The 19,523-nt window shown below is 37.1% G+C and overlaps 1 protein-coding gene across 8 annotated transcripts in view; it reads left to right on the forward strand.

Annotated features, from left to right (window-relative positions):
- Positions 1–19,523, forward strand: part of AK9 (adenylate kinase 9) — a 127,653-nt gene that overhangs the window by 11,714 nt on the left and 96,416 nt on the right. For 7 of the 8 annotated variants that reach the window (XM_077902807.1, XM_077902809.1, XM_077902806.1 and 4 more), the window contains exons 4-9: positions 150–202; positions 304–400; positions 5,186–5,298; positions 8,028–8,216; positions 13,461–13,589; positions 16,820–16,894. In XM_077902807.1, coding sequence (XP_077758933.1) covers positions 150–202; positions 304–400; positions 5,186–5,298; positions 8,028–8,216; positions 13,461–13,589; positions 16,820–16,894 — 656 coding nt within the window. The remainder of the gene's footprint in view (positions 1–149; positions 203–303; positions 401–5,185; positions 5,299–8,027; positions 8,217–13,460; positions 13,590–16,819; positions 16,895–19,523) is intronic. The other variant, XM_077902810.1, reaches the window with a different exon arrangement.

The following is a 19,523-nucleotide window of genomic DNA, read 5'->3' on the forward strand; positions in this document are numbered from 1 at the left end:
CAACGTGATGCATATAAATGTGCTTTGTAAACTCTTAAAGTGATATACAAACATTAATCTTTGTTACCAGTTATAAAATGCACAGATGTGTTTCTTAATTTGCCAATTATAATATCAGTTGGTGCTAATATTTTGAATTCATATTTTAGCTTTACCAATTTTGGAAGAACAGATGGCCAGTGAAACTGAAACAGGAATTAAGGTATATCCAAGTTTCAAAGTTATTATATCTTAATTTTTTTTAAAAAGCTCTGTATCACAAATGTATATACACTAACGTACACTGTCTTTACTGGTTCTTAGTTGCAATCAATGCTGCTCAGTGGTCAAAGCATTCCAGATGAACTTGTCATAAAGCTAATGTTGGAGAAGCTCAACTCCCTCGAAGTTTCTCACTTTGGTATGTTTATCTTTATAAATCAGTGGCTATCAAAGCACCTTAAAACTTGTGCTTTAGCTGAGGCATGCATATTTTCTGGAGTTGTTCTTTCCTCTGCCCTGATGTGGAAAAATCTCAGAGCCTGAATTCATTTAAGCAGCTTATATATTTTTATTTGCTTGCTTACTTTCTTTTATTCTTCAGATTCTACATTTGTAAAAAAAAAAAATTAAAATGATTCAGTCTTCTTAGAGCATTGTGTTATCCAGCAGAAGCATCAACACTGCTATGGCCCTTCTCACAGTGCCAACAGCCTCTGCTGACTGCTTTCCCACTCCTCAGAGTTTTAATACTGAGTCCTGTCTGTGGCTCACTAGGCTCCTCTGCACTAATCCACACTTAAAAGGCAGAAATGGGAACTAGAATGGCACGAGCTTAGCTTCTGGCACCAGCTAGGGGCAAGACTTCCATCTGTTGTCTCAATCTACCTTTTCACTCTGGACCCAAGAAGCCTTCCTGCCATCAAACAGATGCTAAGCAGGGGTTTAGGGCCTAACTTTTCTCAACACAAAGACTGCTAAAGCTCAGAAGGGCTAAACAGAAGAGAAAACCCTATGACATTTGCAAAAGAAGGAAGAAGAATAAAGATGTGCCGGGGAGAAAATTATCTGCCTGAAATAGATTTATTGAATGGAAGAAGAAAAACTTAGCAAGCTGTTTTATATCCTTGGGGAGTAAGAGGACGTTGTGACTATTAAGAATGCAGGGATAAAAATAAAATGCAGTAAAGTCAAAAACATGGTTGCCAAAGCAAATCAGTAGTGGAAGTAGCAAAAGCAGACGTCACTGCAAACTATGTCTGTATCTATATTTATATCTATAGGTAGAAAGATTTCTCTACAGATAGATGATATATAAAACGAACTACATCTATCCATCCATCCATCCATCCATCCATCTATCCATCCATCTCTCTATTATATATGTGTATATGTTAGTCTATCTGTTGCTCAGTGATAAAGATGATGAGCTTAGGAAAACACTCAGAATGTAGGAGGTTAAATGAGTAAAAAGGTAAAAAGAACAATGACCGAATTCCAATATAGGTCAATAAATGATCTCCCAAAGCGTAGTGATTGAAACTGAAGCATGTATACATACAGATAGGCAGGCAATTATCTTCTTGTTTATACTTCATCTCCCCTTACTTCTTGAAAAATTTAGAGTAGTTTACCCACAAAAAGATGTTATAAATGATAAATATTGGCAAAAAGAAGAAGACAAAAATGAAAAAATAAACCTCCTCAGCTGTGCCATTCGTGACACTCTGGCCTGTCAGGTGAGAACCAGGCTCCATGGAAACAACTCGCTTTTGTGCTGCTTCTGCTAGGAAAGAGACCAGGTTTTAAAGTCATTCCAATATAGATGTCTGCTTGCAGTCCAGGATACCTACAAACAGTTGCACTTGAAATGCCTAATAAGCTGTCCAGGCAGTAGCAGTGATTATAGTAATAGCAGGGTGGTGCTGGAGAGCACAGCACACAGAGTGCCAAACAGCTTTCTATCATCCCTTTGTAATTCACAGATATTGGGCAGTGTTGTCAGCAGAGGGAATGAGAGGGAGGAATCATGTAATCCCCCTGTCGCTTAGAAGGGGAAGGCATGACCTCTGGAGACTGATGGTCTCTGGAAATGTCCAATCAGGAGGACTGAGCTGGGAAAGGGTTGAATTCAGTCTAGGGCTAGGCCCCTCCACCACACTACTCATCCTTAAAATGTGTCAGACCAGGGGTTAATGTCAGCCATCACGTCCCAACGTCTTGACAAGTTTCCAGTAAGGTGGTTAATCAAATGGAGGATAATTTTAACAATAGGATCCAAACCAAACCAGGAAAGTCAGAAGTCAGGGAAATAAAAAGCAACAACAGCAGGAGGTGGCAAGTAGAGAAAGTTCTGGCCCAGTTCCTGAGACAGGGCCAGTGCATGCCATGGCTAAATTCTTGCAGGGGTATGTTGGGTTCAAAGAAACTTGACTAGAATGGATGCCTTAGGATACCACCACTAACTCAAAGTCTTTCAAAGACAACAACAAAAGCAAATGAGTAAACCCAGTTGGAAACAAAAGATTATAGCAAGACAGGAGAGAATCATGGTTATAGCTCGTATACCCCAAACCAAGGATAAGAGATCTCCCTTTCTGCCTTTTGAAGTTAAACTACTTAGGATTGCTTCCCTGGATAGCAATCCTGCACATAGTTAGCGGAAAGTAAAGTATTTGAAAAAGCTTAGAGGAAGTGCCTAAGGATTTAATGAAATTTTGGATTACTATGATATTTGTTGGTCTGCTTTTGTAAAATAAAAAACAATAAGCATGTGATAAGCATGATCTTAAGAGAAGATTTTGAGATTGGCTTATTAGACACATTCATTCATTCACCTATCAACAGATGCTTAATAACTTTTTAAAATCACACTATTCTAGGCATTGCATAGGATAGCAGTTCTCAAACTTTTTAGTCTCAGTACTCCTTTATACTTATAAAAATTGTTGAGGCCCCCAAACAGTTTTTGGTTACTTGGGTTATATCTATAAGTATTTATCATATTAGAAATTAAAACTAAGAAATGTTTAAAATATTTGTTTACAAATCATAAAAATCACATGTTCACATTAATGGCACATTTTATAAAAATAATTATATTCTTCAAAGCAAAACACAGTGAGAAGAGTGGTATTGTTTTATATTTTTGCAAATCTCTTTAATGTCTGGCTTAAGAGAATGCCTAGCTGGATTCTCATATCTCCTTCCACTCAATCTATTCCAATATATTGTTTTTATTGAAATATATGGGGAGGGATCTCTGAGTGGCTCAGTGGTTTAGCACCTGCCTTCCGCCCTGGGTGTGATCCTGGAGTCCCGGGATCAAGTCCTACGTCGGGCTCCCTGCATGGAGCCTGCTTCTCTCTTTGCCTGTATCTCTGCCTCTCTCTCCTGTGTCTCTCATGAATAAATAAATAAAATCTTTAAAAAAAAAAAAAGAAATATATGAGGAAAATCCAGCTTCACACAGATATGTAGTTAGAAAAGGGAAGTATATTTTAAAAGCCTTTAGAATAATTGTGAATATTCTTGATCCTACATCAAAACTCATCAAGTAACTTTCTTAAAGGTCAGTTGCCTTGTAGAATCTGAAACCACATCAAGGAACTTTTCAGACTCTGTTGCATTAAAATCCATTCGTCTTATCTTGAATTTGGATGGGTTTTTTTACCCAGGCATGATTTGGAGGCACCATGCAGTAGTTATTTTGGAAAATACTGATTTACTAAGTTGTACAGGTTTTCCAAACATTGACGCTTTTCATTATACATTATCAAAAAATCACTTTTATTAATTTCACCACCAATTTAAAATTTCATCAAGAAAAGTTTTAAAAATTGGGAAGTTGTTAAGTTTATGGCAGTAGATACATGTTTTCTAAAATTTGAATTTTTGCTTGAATTTTATTCAGTATTCAGCAACAAATACTGTCAGTTGTCCTTGAAGTGACCAGCTCACTCCATTCACTTTTTATAAAATGTCTGCCAAATATCCAGAACTGAATAACCATAATTTTTCTGTCAGTTCTTTTTTTTTTTTTTTTTCTGTCAGTTCTTTTAAGAAAAGAAAAGTCCTATTAAAATAGTAGAAAAATTCAGAACATGAGGAACACCTAACTCTGGGAAACAAACAAGGGGTGGTGGGAAGGGAGGTCGGTGGGGGGTTGGGGTGACTGGGTGACGGGCACTGAGGGGGGCACTTGACAGGATGAGCACTGGGTGTTATGCTATATGTTGGCAAATTGAACTCCAAGGAAAAAATTTTTTAATTAAAAAAATTTTAAAATAAAATAAAATAGAAAAATTGACTGAAGTCCTTAATTCTGAGAGAATTGAGACTTTATTTACAAGAGAAAATTTTCTCAAGCAAGAGAGTGACATAATTAAAGAAATACATTGGGCAGCCTGGGAGGGGCTCAGCTGTTTAGCGCTGCCTTCAGCCCAGGGCATGTTCGCGGAGTCCCGAGATCGAGTCCCACGTCAGGCTCCCTGCATGGAACCTGCTTCTCCCTCTGCCTATGTCTCTGTCTCTCTCTCTCTCTGTCTCTGTGTCTCTCATGAATAAATAAACAAAATCTTTTTAAAAAAGGCTATAAAAATAAATACATTAAGGAAATTAATGTGATAATGGCAAACGGGGTGAATTTTAATGAAAAGATTTAGGTTTCAGGGTGGAGATGCAAGCCAATGTGCTAAGCCAAATCATACTGGTAACATTTTGGTTTTTAAAGCTGTATGGGGAGAATGTGAGTGTTTTACTAGTCCCCATATTTATACAAATATTATATATGTACATATTCTATAAAATATTAGCATTAGAAAGAAAATAATATGCTATAACCCCTTCTAATATACCTTTATGGCTTTCCTCACTTCCAAGAATTATTAGCTTGGAATTTCTTCCCCTAGTGCCTCATATGCTTAACATAAATTGATTGGGAATTTTTAAAGAAATAAAAGTAATTAAGAAAGTAAAGATGTCTTCTCCTAGCTCAGTGATTTTATTTATGATCAGAAAAACATCATTCGCAGTTACATTTCATGTAGCAATAAACTTAACCATTAATTAAAAATATTTGACAGATTTTAAGATCTATATTAATATTCATTAATAAGCAAATAATATTTTATAAAGTAATAACAAATCCATGCTCTCATATGTTGATAACATTATACAACTTTACAAATTATATTTTATCCAACAGGTTATATTGTCACTGAATTACCATCACTTTCACAGGATGCCATGACTACTCTGCAGCAAATAGAATTAATTAAAAATTTAAATTTGAAACCTGATATTATAATCAATATTAAGGTAAGCATATTAGTTGCTTTGTTACTATAGTTAACATTCTTTTTGATAGAAGTGAAATTTAAGGAATGTCTTCAAAAATATTAATGGGATATCTAGTGGCTCAGTCAGTTAAGCATCTGTCTTCAGCTCAGGTCATGGTCTCAAGGTCCTGGGATCGAGCCCAGTTTTGGGCTCTGTGCTGAGCAAGGAGTCTACTTCTCCCTCTCCCCCTGCCACTCCCCCCTCATGTGTATTCATTCTCTCTCTCTCTCAAATAAATAAAAATCTTAAAATATACATATTAAGTAGTTAAGGAAATAATAATTTATATATCAACCATAGGGACTGAGTTACACTTTCTTTCTTTCTTTCTTTTTAAAGATTTTATTTATTTATCCATGAGACACACACACACACACAGAGAGAGAGAGAGAGAGAGGCAGAGACACAGGCAGAGGGAGAAGCAGGCTCCAGGCAGGGAGCCCGATGTGGGACTGGATCCCGGGACTCCAGGATCAAGCCCTGGGCTAAAGGCAGGCACTGAACCACTGAGCCACCAGGTGTCCCACTGAGCCACCAGGTGTCCCTGAGTTAAACTTTCTGATACCTCTGTGCTTTGGCACCTGCAGCTCCATCCATAGGAAATACCTCCCTGCCTCTTCAACAGCATCCATTAGTCATCTTTAGAAAGTCAATTTGGACATCATCTGTTTCCCCAATGACCACCCCTTTCACACCAACACACATATTAACTAACTCATTCTCTCACTCTCACACTCACTTTCTTCTTTTTTCTCTCTCCCTTCCTCTCCTCTCTTCCTCCTTGTCTCCTATATCTTACTTACCACAGAAAAGTTAAATACTTCTCTGATGACCATTCATGTTGCTCTTGTCTGTCATATTATCTTATTATGTATTGTAATTGTCCATTTTCCTTCTGGACTCTGCCTTTTTTGATGGCAAGAGCCATGTCTTGCTCATATAAACATCAACTAGCACAATAAATGGTACCTAGTAGACACCTGATAAGTTTGACAGTTAAATGAAATGAAAGAAGGAACAAATGAGTTGGACATATGAGTGTTAAAGAACATTACTAGATTGATTAAGAATCAAAGCTGCGTCCTGTTCCTAATCTCTTTTGTCAACAGAATTTGGTAGATCACACTTAGGAGACACAATTTCCTCTTTACAAATATAATAACTGCCTCATGTGGGTATAAGAAGAATTCAGTGAAGCCAAGTCTGCTTGTTTATATGAAAAATTAATGATAAGCTTTTGTACTTTCCCCTGCCTGATTCCCCAAAGCGTTTCACAGCTCAAAACAAATTCACTGATTCTCCGCTCAGATGCTGGCAACCAGAAGTGTGTTAGGGTTAGTTCTGAGAGAGAGGATGTGTTGTAGCACACATGGTGTAACCTGCAGCCCACCACAGGTCATGGTTGGAGGCCAATCAAAATTCCTGCATGGACCTGGAGACTGTCACACGTGTGAACATATGTATAAGAGAGAGAAGAAAAGATCTCAAGCAATTCACTAAAACCAAATATAAATTCCAAGCCATGGAAAACATAGATTGTATAGGAAATTAACAGCTGGTAGAACAAGAGAACACAGATATACAGGCCATGAGCCTCCAAATGCTTGCTAAATTTGAAGCATAAATTTGGTTCTGAGTCTGATGAGCCAAAGTAGGAGGGGAAATGTGACTAGTTATATAAAATTCACATTGTCCATGAAAAGATAAGACATTGCTCAGGAAAAACAAAAAGAGAGAATTGGAATTAAAATTTAAATAAGAGAAATATCTTAAATGGGTCTTAATATAAAAGATCGTCAATGTAGAGAATGACATTTATATTATAAATGTGATAGTAGGTATCCAGGTAGTTTCTACAATCTGACACAAGTGTAATCAGAGGGCCTAGTGTGAGACAGAACTCAGTACGTAACACATTTCTCTGGTGATTTGGCCTTATTTGGGGATAAATCTTGGAATTTCTAGAGCAGAAGTTCTTAGCCTGGAATCCAGGAATCCATCAGCATCCAGGAACCTTCTGAAATTATTTTATTGCGTATGTCTGTTTTGTGAAGCAAAAACCAATGGGTTTCCTCATATTCTAAAGGAGTCTCTACTACCAAACAACAACAACAAACTGATTAAGGTCCGGTGGTCTACTACAGCAGTGGTTCTCAGAGTACAGTCCCAGAGCCAACTGGATCAGTAGCACTCAGAAGTTTGTTACAAATACATATTCTTGGGGCCCACCTCAGAGCTATGAGTCAGAAACTCTAGAGGGTAACCACCCCCTCGAGTTTTTTATCCGTGTTGAAAAGCCCTCTATATGACTCTGATGCCCCCTGAAGTTGGAGGGCCACTGCTCTGAGGCGTGTCCTGCAGACTTGCACTCATATTAGTCACTTCCTGTAAGTGAAAATACGAGGCAGCTGAAGGCAGTAGTCTTTGTCAAGGACCCACAGTACAGGTATTCTGGGTTGCTAAATAAGGAAGGGCAAAAATACATTATAAAAATTACCTGAGAGGGTTGAAACCTATCTTGTGTGAAAGATTAAGAAACCTAAATGAAAGTGTTGGTTCAATAAATACCCATCCCATAGAGGTGGCCCGAAGAAATCAGAAAAATGAGGAAGGGAGGTTCTGAAGTTTCTTGCTTCCCTTGTTTCTCAAAGTGTGGTGCATCAGAATCACGGAGGATGCTTGTTAAAATTACTGATGTTGTTCCTTAGTGCCCCGACTACGATCTATGCCAAAGAATTTCTGGGCAAAGGCAGCACAGTAGTACAGGGTACATATACAGAAAAGATCAGTGGGATCCTGAAATCATTGAAAGTCGTAGGAAAAAGAAGAAAGAAGCCCAGAAAGAAGGAAAAGGAGAAGAGGAAGGAGAAGAGGAAGAAGAGCAAGAAGAAGAAGAGGTAATATCCCAATACCATATACTACATTCTTAAAATTTGCTAGAATTAAATTAAATGATAGTGTGGATAAAGAAAACAGCAAAGACTAGAGAAAATTACATTTAACATTTTTATTTAATATGTTGGCAGTAGGACAAATATTTCATGCTTCTAAGGACTATTAGATCATAATCTAGAGGCCATCACATTTCTTGTCAGTACAGAAGTCGTTCCACATCCTAACGACCAATCTGCTTCATTTCACAGCAACAGAGCTATTGGTCACCTACTGTGTGTCAAGCCCCTTGCAAGCTAGAATGAGGAGTCAGAGCAACAAAAAACAAAGGGTAATATGGAGACCAATTAGCCAAGCAGAATCCAATTTATGAAATTAATGTAAGCCCAATTCCAGTATCTAGCAAAGGGAGCACATGAAAAAAAATCTAAAACTCAACTTCACATATACGTGTTGTTATAATGATCCCAAAGTCAGTGCTTGTAAACATAATGCAGTAGGTATCCACATAGCAAGTAACGCTGCTGGTTAGAGCAGGCTAATAGGCTAGAGTAGGGCTAGTTCAAGGCATAATTCATCACTATCAGTTTTCCAAAGTATCTAGTGCTCTAACCACATTTTTCAGCATCCCTCTCCCCACACCTGACTTTCTCCACTCGTAGGCTCTAACCTGCTTCCTATGAAGATCTGTATGTAATAATACCTCAGGTCAGCCTCCTCAGAAATATTTGCATTTCAGTGTTCTGGAAAGCCTGGAAGCTTTATAGTATTAACATAATTAAGCCATTGGAGAATAGAATATGAACTATGACAAGCAGTGGAAGAGATATCTTAGGCTGAAAACCTACCCAGAATCCCTCAATACTTATCTCTTCTTTGTATGTATCACAATCTCAAGACACTTTATGTAAGTGACATGCTATAAAATAATTTTGCCAGCAAAAACAAAAACAAAAAGAAGCCACATAATGCAATAGAGCACTGAAAGAATTTCCTACCATGATTTAATGTGGAAATTTTAATGTGAAGAAATCTGTTAACAGATGATGGGCTGGATTTGGCCCCCTGGGCAGGTTCCTGCTCTACAGAAATATACCTGTGACTTCTACTTTAAGTTATTTATATTTTTAAGGAATTTTATCTATTTTTATAATTGCTACAATTTGTAATTTATTGTATGTATGTTATAAATAAATACTATTTTTCTTAGACGTATACTCTGCAAAATCAGATGTTAACTTAAAATGGATATATTGCAGATCATTTGTCCAGTAGAAAAGATAACCCCCAGGGACATGTGATCCTGGAGACCCGGGATCGAGTCCCACATCGGGCTCCCTGCATGGAGCCTGCTTCTGCCTCTGCCTCTGCCTCTGCCTCTGCCTGTGTCTCTGCCTCTCTCTCTCTCTCTCTCTCTCTCTCATGAATAAATAAATAAAATCTTAAAAAAAAGAAAAGATAACCCCCCAAAGTTTCAATTTTACTACCCTATAGGATATTAAAGAGCTTGTATCCAACTTTGTAATCTTAGTTTTGCATTTTTATATACTTCAGCTTTGTCATCCTCTTGATTTTATCACTAACGGGTTAGATGAATCTTTGACATTGGTTCTTTAATGATAGTTTGATCTTAAAAGTTCTCATCACAAGAGAAAGATTTGTTAACTGTGTATGGTGACGAATGTTAACCAGACTTATTGTGGTGATCGTTTCTCAATATTTACAAATATTGAACCATTATGTTGTACCCCTGAAATTATTCTAATATTATATGTCAATTATATCTCCATTTTAAAACCCTATTGATATAAGAAAGCTCATTTAAAAACGTTAAATAGGGGCTCCTGGGTGGCTCAGTGGTTGAGCGTCTGTCTGCCTCTGGCTCAGGTTGAGATCCTGGGGTTCTGGAATCGAGTACCGCATTGGGCTCCCAGTCGGGAGCCTGCCTCTCTCTCTCTCTCTCTCTCTCTCTGTGTGTCTCTCATAAATAAATTTTTTGAAAAAAAATAAAAAATAAATAAAAACATTAAATAACCTTCTCTGTGCAAATAAGGCATTAGATAATAGCCAGCATCTATTCTCTATTTTCTTTCTGAAAAGGAAAACCTCAGGGCACCTGGGTGGCACAGTTAGATAAGCATCCAACTCTTGGTTTCAGTTCAGGTTGTGATCTCTTAGGGTCATAAGATTGAGCCCTGCATGGGACTCCGCGCTCAGCGCTGTCTGCTTGAGATTTTCTTTCCGTCTCCCTTATATCCCTCTCACTTGTGCTCTTGCTCTAAAATAAATAATTTAAAAAAAAAAAAAAGGAAAACCTCATAGCAAATAGGAATAAATGTGTCATTTTAGCATGAGTAAAATATACTGTCTTAAATCAAAGACAGTAAGATAGAGGAGTCATAACTCACTTAGTTACAGGGTCCATGGTTATGTCAATTTGTGATGTCGGCCAGGAACATAATCGGGAAGAGTGAGGACTAGGGTAAGCTAGGACTGCACGGTTGAATATAGTAGCCAGTAGTCCAATGTGGCTATTTAACTTTAAATTAATTAAAATTATAGAAAATTCAAAACTTAGCTCCTCAGTAGTACTAGCCACATTTCAAATGCTCATTACAAAATATGGACGTGTCTTCCAAATTGGACAGCACATTTCCATCACTGTGGCAATTCCACTGGACAGCTAGTGAGTGCATGCCCTTCTTCAGAGGACAGCTGCCTCTCAGCTCCAACTGAGCCAACTATTGCTATGTGGGAAGGCTAGCCTATTTTTCCAGGTTGTTTGATTTTTCCAGAGAAGCCATAATCAGCGTTTTAAAGTAAAAGTAGTTGGCAACTAATCCAAAATTTCAAAAACACAATGTATCCCAATGCTATGGGATGTAATCAAATTATGGTCTTCAGACCGAATTCAGCCTCATGCACCTGGTTTGCTGTGACGTCTGCCTAGAAGCGCAGCCATGTTCAGAAGTCAGACATGCAAACATGCCACCCACTTGGGTTGATGGCCACTAATGTCATGAAACTGTTCATTCACCCTTATTTACACACAAATGTTAACTATCTCCCTGAACTGCTGTAATGCCTTTCTATATGTTCTCTTGGCTTCCACTTTCTTCCCCATCCCTGGTCCATTCTTTACAAAACCCAGAGCCAGGTTTTAAAAATATGACCCTTAGTGACTTTCTATTACCTGTAGATGAAAATTCAGACACCCTTGCATGGTTTACAAGGCCATGGGCCTGGTCTCGCTGATCTCATCCCTGGCTGTCTCGCCCTTCCTGCTCACTGTATTCCAGCTACTCCGCTGGCCTTCAGCTAGTTTTCAACTATGCTGGACTCAATCTCACCTCCAGCCTTTTCACTTACTGTTTCCTCTCCCCTTGGCCTACCACACTCTCCTCCAGATCTTCATGTCCCCACATCCTTCTCCTTGCCTAGGTCCCCACCGCCCCCAGGGATGACATCCTCAGAGACCATCCAGCAAGTGACTCTGTAACCCAGCACTGCAATAGAAATATACTCCCTCCATATGTAATTTTAAATGTGCTAGCAGCCATTTTTTTAAAAAGCAAAAAGAAACAGGTGAAAATAATTTTAATAATATATTTTATTTAATACAATATGTCCTAAATATTATGTTCAACATATAATCAACATAAAAATTCTGAAAATTACATCTTATTTTTCATGCCAAGCTTTTGAAATTTTGCACTTACAGTGCATTCCAATTCATGCTTGCCACATTTCAAGTGCTCAGTAGTTCTGTGTGGCTACAGCGATTGTGCTGGACAGTAAAGATCCAACCCTTTACCCTGCTTTATTTTCCTCATAGCACTTACCACTTTCTGAAATTATGTTATTTGTTTACTTATTATTTGTCTACCCCACTGAATATAAGCTCTGTGCAGCAAGTACTATACCCCCTGTGCCTGTAAGGGTGCTTCGCACACAGTAGTTGCCTAATAAGTTTTGTACTGACTGAACACATGAGTATGCCAGTCAAGCCCTCTACTGGAGAGAGAAGATTGCTAGCATCTTTTGAAAAAGACAGAGTATATGAAGCCATTTTGAAATGTGTCATCTTTGGCCCAGTAATTCTACTTTCTACTTTTAGGAACTATTCTAAGGAAGGATATTAGCAATATAAATATCTATAAAGCTATTCAGTAAAACATTATAATAGTGAAACATTTGAAATGATCTTGTTCAACTATAGAGTAATGATTAGGTGATCATGTATTTAGGGATATTAATATATTATTTAACCATTAAAATGGTATTTAAAACATTTCAGAAAAGTTATAAAGTGGCTTATTTAATAGATAAAATGACTCAAATAGTATAAAATGTGGATTTATGTACATTGGTGAAAACTAGAATTAATATAGAATTAATATAATAAACTATGATGATAATAGGAATAATATGCTCTTAAACACCAACCAGCTCATCAACTCAGCCCTGATTGAACCTTTACATGTAGTATTACCTCTGCCTTCAAATGTCACTTCTTTAGAGAACCCTTTCATGACCACCTGATATAAAATAGCACTTTTACTCATCACTCCTCATCTCCTCTACCCTGCATTTTTTTTCTGTAGTACTTACCACCATCCGTTATGTTATATATTTACTTGTGTACTTGTTTCTGCTCCGTCTTCCCCAGATGGAATGTGTGCTCCATGAGGCCCTGGGTCTTAGTTGATTATGTTCACTAGTTTATCTCAAGCTCCTACAACAGTGCTCGGCACTCATCAATCTTGAATGAATGAATGAATGAATGAATGAATGAATGAATGAATGAGTGAATGAACTATAAGCTCAGGTATTTAGAGTAAATCTAATTTCTTAATTCTGTCTCTAAAAATCAGATGTTCTTCTCCTACTCTTCCCTACCTATTGAGGAGGAAAAAAATTAATAAGTATCCAAGTTAATTTAAAGTTTTATTCCATTTGATAAAGGCCCCTTAGGGTGTTCAATATCTCTTAAATAAAAATCCTCGGTCTCCCTTCTACCTGCTTCTCTTTCCAAAAAGGCATGTAGGGGGTGACGGGCACTGAGGGGGGCGGGGCACTTGACGGAATGAGCACTGGGTGTTATTCTGTATGTTGGCAAATTGAACACCAATAAAAAATAAATTTATTATTAAAAAAAGGCATGTAGGCATAAGAAGGGAGGGATGTAGCTTGTAAATTAAGTAATCATCAATATAAATATATTGGAAATCCCTTCTTTTTCCATTTAGGCATTTATTGCAGAAATGCAGATGGTGGCTGAAATTCTTCAACATGTAGTTCAGAGACCTGAAGATTACTTGGAAAATATTGAAAACATTGTTAAGCTTTATAAGGAAATAATTCTTCATCCTTTAGAAGTAAGAACAAGATATATTGATGAAAATGGAAATATTGATGTTTGTGTTCTCTCACATTTTTTCATCCTCTGTGCTATTATCTGATTCCCCACTACCTAAGTTTGATAGAATATATCAATATAGATATAGAATATATCTATATTCCAAAGGCCATTTCGCAAAACAACATTATTTTACTCTTAAAAAGCAACAGTGGTATTGAAAAATGATAAATGAACTGCATTTTCCAAAGTCACTAGAGGAATTATTTATAGTTGGAGGTTGGAAAACCCATGTTAAGGGACCATTTTGTAAAAACATTTTCAATCTATAATTTATGGATTTATTGAAACAAATGTGCATTTAAGATGCATCTTTTATTCTAAAAGGAATTGTTAATTTATTTAAATTATAATCTAACGAATTATCCCCAGACTGGTTACTATGGTTATCCCATTCAAAGTTGATTATATGTAAACATGATTAAGGCCATTATATATTGGAATAGGAAGGTTTCAATTAAAATAATTAGCATTTTAAAAATATGATTACTAAAGTTACAATTATGTGAAAAGCATATATGGTTAAAAGTCTAGGGCAGACTCTGCCAAATTTGCGTTGGCGACTTATTCAACAAACATTTATCAAACTTAGATATTTGGCCACACACCATGCTGAGCAATGGAACTACAAAGATAAAAAAAAAATCCTCAAGTTGCCTTTTCCCATCTGATAGAGAAACTAAAAGGATTTGTTTCATGCTCTCTTTTAAAGTTTATATATTTTTATAGACAAATGAGTGGATCATTTTCATCTTCGTTGTCCATCCCCAAAAGGGGAACCAAATTTAATTTCTTTCTTATGTATGACTTTTATTCCTCCATACCTCCTCTACTATCCTTGGCCTTTAAACATAGCTTCTTAAGAATACTTTGCCTGTCTATCTATAATGTTCTTTCTTCCTTCAAACAGAAATATCCTGCATACTCCTCAAGTGGCTGGCACTGAGGGTGAAATAAAGCATAATTAAAACAAGGTTTAGAAAGTTAGAAAACTGGGATCCCTGGGTGGCGCAGCAGTTTGGCGCCTGCCTTTGGCCCAGGGCGCGATCCTCAAGACCCAGGATCAAATCCCACATCGGGCTCCTGGTGCATGGAGCCTGCTTCTCCCTCTGCCTATGTCTCTGCCTCTCTCTCTCTGTATGACTATCATAAGTAAATAAAATAAAATTTAAAAAGTTAGAAAACTATATTCATGGGCATGAGATCATCTCTTTAAGTATAAGGACCAGGTCTTGCATCCTGGAAGTCAAAAACCTATAGACTTTAAGCCTACATGACACTTGCTAAATAGTAAGATAATTGACTTTTATGACAATTCCAGGGTACTGGTGTGTGTAGAGGAAGGTGGAAGAAAGCCATAAAAGGTAGGAGCCTGCAATTCTAGTCTTCTCTGACCTGGCTGAGATCTCAATTCAGTTGAGAGGACAAGATCACCATAATTCAGTGCTCCGTCAAAAGACATGAAAGCAAATGGAAGCATCTTTTTCTGGTTTATAGCCTGTTTCAGGAGTAATCCAAGGCCAAGTTCTCATTCTTATCAGTCTTCAAATCCCAAACTGACTCCCAGTCTGATCTTCTGTATGTATCTTTAGTCTTAGGAATGTTCATACCCTTTGACTTAATAAGTCCACTCTTAAGAATCTAGCTTAAGAAAAGAATCTGAATATAAAAAAGTATTATGTACTTTCTTGTTCATAATATGTCTATATTTAAATAAATAATACTGGCATAATGTGCTATCTAAAACAAAAAGAAGCACTTAGAATCCAACCTCACATAATATTGTGAAAAACAAAATGCCCTGGATAAATAAGGAGATGATTTTGTTCAGACTATTGCAATGGGGAGAATATTCATTAATGAGAAACATCTCAAGGAAAAGGAAGAGGACCTATCGTTTTATGGAGGCAGGTAAACAAGGAAGATATCCTCAAGTCTTAGGGAATGATGGAGAAGGATGAATACAGAGCTTATCTGAGTCCTTGAGGAAGAGTAGAGATGGGTCGTATCTCTCTCAATTCTTCCTACTTTCTGGGATTCCAGAACTCAAATAGAGTTCAACATTTCCAATGTACAAAAATGAAATCTGGGGGCACCTGGGTGCTCAGTGGTTGAGCATCTGCCTTTGGTTCAGGTCATGATCCCGGGGTCCTGGAATCAAGTCCTGCATCAAGTTCCCTGCTTCTCCTTCTGTCTATGTCTCTGCCTCTCTTTCTGTGTCTCTTGTGAATAAATAAAAGCTTTTTAAAAAAGAAATCTGGTGGATTTTAGATTTTAATATTAAAAACAAAAAATAGTGGAAGAAAATATAGGAGAAAATTCATATAATCTTGAGATAGAGAAAATCTAATTTAAATGAGAAAGGAGGGGATCCCTGGGTGGCTCAGTGGTTTAGTGCCTGCCTTTAGCCCAGGGCGTGGTCCTGGAGTCTTGGGATTGAGTCCCACATCAGGCTCCCTGCATGGAGCCTGCTTCTCTCTCTGCCTGTGTCTCTGCCTCTCTCTCTCTCTCTTTCTCTCTCTCTCTCTCTCTGTGTCTCTCATGAATAAATAAATAAAATCTTAAAAAAATGAGAAAGGATATCCAGAAACAATGAAAATAGATATATTTTATTATAAAAATATATTATAGAAGATGCCATAAGTCAAAGGATAAATCTTTTTTATTTTCAATGGTAAAATATTTGCAATTGATATGAGTTAAAGACTTTCATGAATGTTAGGAAAAGAAAAAGTCTAATTAAAAAATTGCACAGATATTATGGTTAGGCAATGTACAGAGATGGCTATCTAAATATTGAAACTCACCCATAGCCAGGGAAATAAAAAGTAAAACAAACCAATTTCATTTTCAATGATCAGTTTGGCAGAAATTATTCTGTGAATATATGCTGAAAGATAGATGTCCCAAAACATTTTATATTTAGAAGGACTCTAAAACATCAGTGTAAAGAAGAACTGAAAAAAATCAGAAAGAATAAAATTCATGATAAGAAGACTAGCTTAGGCTTTTGCAAAAAAGCATTTAAAATAATATATATTATATCATGTATAATAAAGCAAACTATTTAGCTTTATTTTTTTTAACAATTTAGCTTTAATGATTTCTTCATAGTATGTTAAGATTCTGATCTGTGTTCAGTTTTGTCAATGATCCTGGATTGTAAGGTTTCTTTTCTATTTTATGCAGGAAGTAATGGCTGAGCACAATTCCCAGTATCTCATTGAGCTAGATGGAAATAAGCCCCCAGAGGAACTCTTCATGGTAAGTGCAATGTTTGTAAGAATAGCCCAAGGTTTAGAAAATCAAAAAGTCACTGACTGGATTGTACTTATTTTAATAAACATCAAAAGTATATTTACATTTTAGCACTATGTATTTTTGAAAATGTCATCTTGACACTTAAAAATATGATGTTATATCTATTTATCTGCCCATTTTTAAATCAAAATTGCATTTGAATTTAAAATCTCTGTGTAACAAAAAGTGCTTCAAAGAAAGGAAAAGCAAGTAAGAGCCAATAAGCATGTGATTAAGATGCTTACTATGAGTAATTAGGGAAATGCAAACCAAAACCATAATGAGTTACCACCTCACACCCACTAAGATGGCTAAAATTAAAAAACAAACTAACAAAAACCAGGCAATAGCAAGTGTTTGTGTGGATGTGGAAAAATTGGAGCCCTCATATGTTGCTGGTGGGATTATAAAATGGTGTGGCTGCTTTGGAAAATCGTTTGGTAGATCCTCAATAAGTTAAACATAGAATTACCATATGGCTCAGCAATCAACTTCCTGGTATATATACCCAAAATAATTGAAAACAGGTGTTCAAACAAAAACTTATACATAAAGGTTCATGGCAGCGCTATTTACAATAGCCAAAAGGTAGAAATAAGCCAAATGTCCATATACTGATGAATGGAAAAATAAAATGTGGTGTATCTATACACTGGGATATTATTCAGCAATAGAACAGAATCAAAGTTTTGTTAGATGTTACAACATGGATGAGTCTTTTTTTTTTTTTTTTAACATGGATGAGTCTTGAACACATCCTAAGTAAAAGAACAGTTACAAAGGATCCCATATCATATGATTCCATATGATATCCAAAATAGGCAGACCTATCAAAATAGAAAATGGATTAGTGGTTGCCTGGGATGAGGGTTACCACAATAGGAGCTCTCAGGATAAATGTGGAGTGACTACTAATACGTAAAGGGTTGGTGTGGCTGGGTGACGGGCACTGAGGGGGGCACTTGATGGGATGAACACTGGGTGATATATGTTGGCAAATTGAACTCCAATTAAAAATAATAATAATAAAACTTTTAAAAATTAAGAAAGTGTTCTAAGATTGATTATGGTGGTAGTTGTACAAATCTATACTAAAAACCATTGAATTATACACTTTAAGTGGGTGAATTATATGTGAATTGTATCTCAGTGAACCTGTTTTTTAAATAAAGAATATACTCCACACTACTGTTGTCCATTCTACTTCACTGGATGCTCTACATCTCTCAAGTTGGAGAATCCCAGAGCTTGCTCCTTGTTCACTCTTCTCCATCTGCCCTACTAAACGCTGCTAACTCTTAAATTTGTGTTACTATCCCAGACCTTTCCCCTGAATTCCATGCCTGTATAATCAACTGCTACTCAGTGTATCCATTTGGATGCCTTGGAGTTATCTCAGATTTAGGTGTACCAGAAAAAGTCTCTGATCCACTGTCACCACCACCTGCCCCAGGTACACTCCTCCCACAGTTTTCCCTTCTTGCTAAGTGTTAAATCCACTCATCAAGCTGCTCTTCTATTTCACATCCTATATTTTTTTAAATTTTTATTTATTTATTCATAAGAGACGCAGAGAGAGAGAGAGAGAGAGGCAGAGACACAGACAGAGAGAGAAGCAGGCTCCATGCAGGGAGCCCGATGTGAGACTCCATCCTAGAACTCCAGGATCATACCCTGGGCTGAAGGCAGACACTCAACCACTGAGCCACCCAGGCATCTCTCTCACATCCTATACCTAAGCAGGTTTTTCCTGCTTAGGAAAAATCCAGAATTTGTATTTTATAACACAGGACAGACTTTTCTCAAGGTAGAGGGCAGGAGCTCCAACAGGCCTGGTTGAAACTTGCCAAGCCTGTTAAGGCCTCATTTGCCAGTGACACCCTGGCCTTTCTGCCCATTCCATTGGCCAAAACAAATTACATGGAGAAGCTCAATATCAGTGGGATAGGGAAGTATATGGTACCCACAGTGAGCTGGGAATTAACAAGTGAAGGCAAGGAAGGATAAATTATGAACAAATAGTACAATCTACCACAGATTACCATTCACTATCAGAACTTTGTCAATCCACCATCTCTCATCTCAGAGTCAGTGTTTCATATTCTTCTGCAGGATGTCCTTATTAGTTTCTAATTCTGCCATAGGAGAGTATCATAGATGAGGTGGTTTAAAATGGCAGAAATTTATTTCCTTATAGTTTGGGAGGCTAGAAATAAAAAAATTGAGGTGTTGGCAGGGCCTTGCTCCCTCCAACACCTCTAAAGGATAATCAAACATTGCCTCTTCCAGCTGCTGTTGGTCCCAGGCATCTCTTGAATCATGGCAGTATAACTCCAATATCTGCCTCCATCTTGACATGTCTGTATTCCCTCTACCTAAAGAAGTCCCACCTCTAAGGACATGAATATTTGGGGACCAAAGGGCAGACTTTCTGGGTTGAATTGTGTTCCCCCAAAAGATATGTTGAAGTCCTAACTTCCAATACCTATGAATGTGACCTTATCTGGAAATAGGATATTTTTAGATGTAATCAAGTTAAGGTGAGTTCATACTCATTAGGGTGGGGTCTAACCTAATATAGTGGGTATCCTTA

This window comes from Canis aureus, chromosome 7 (genome assembly GCF_053574225.1).
Source record: "Canis aureus isolate CA01 chromosome 7, VMU_Caureus_v.1.0, whole genome shotgun sequence".
NCBI classification, from domain to species: Eukaryota; Metazoa; Chordata; class Mammalia; order Carnivora; family Canidae; genus Canis; species Canis aureus.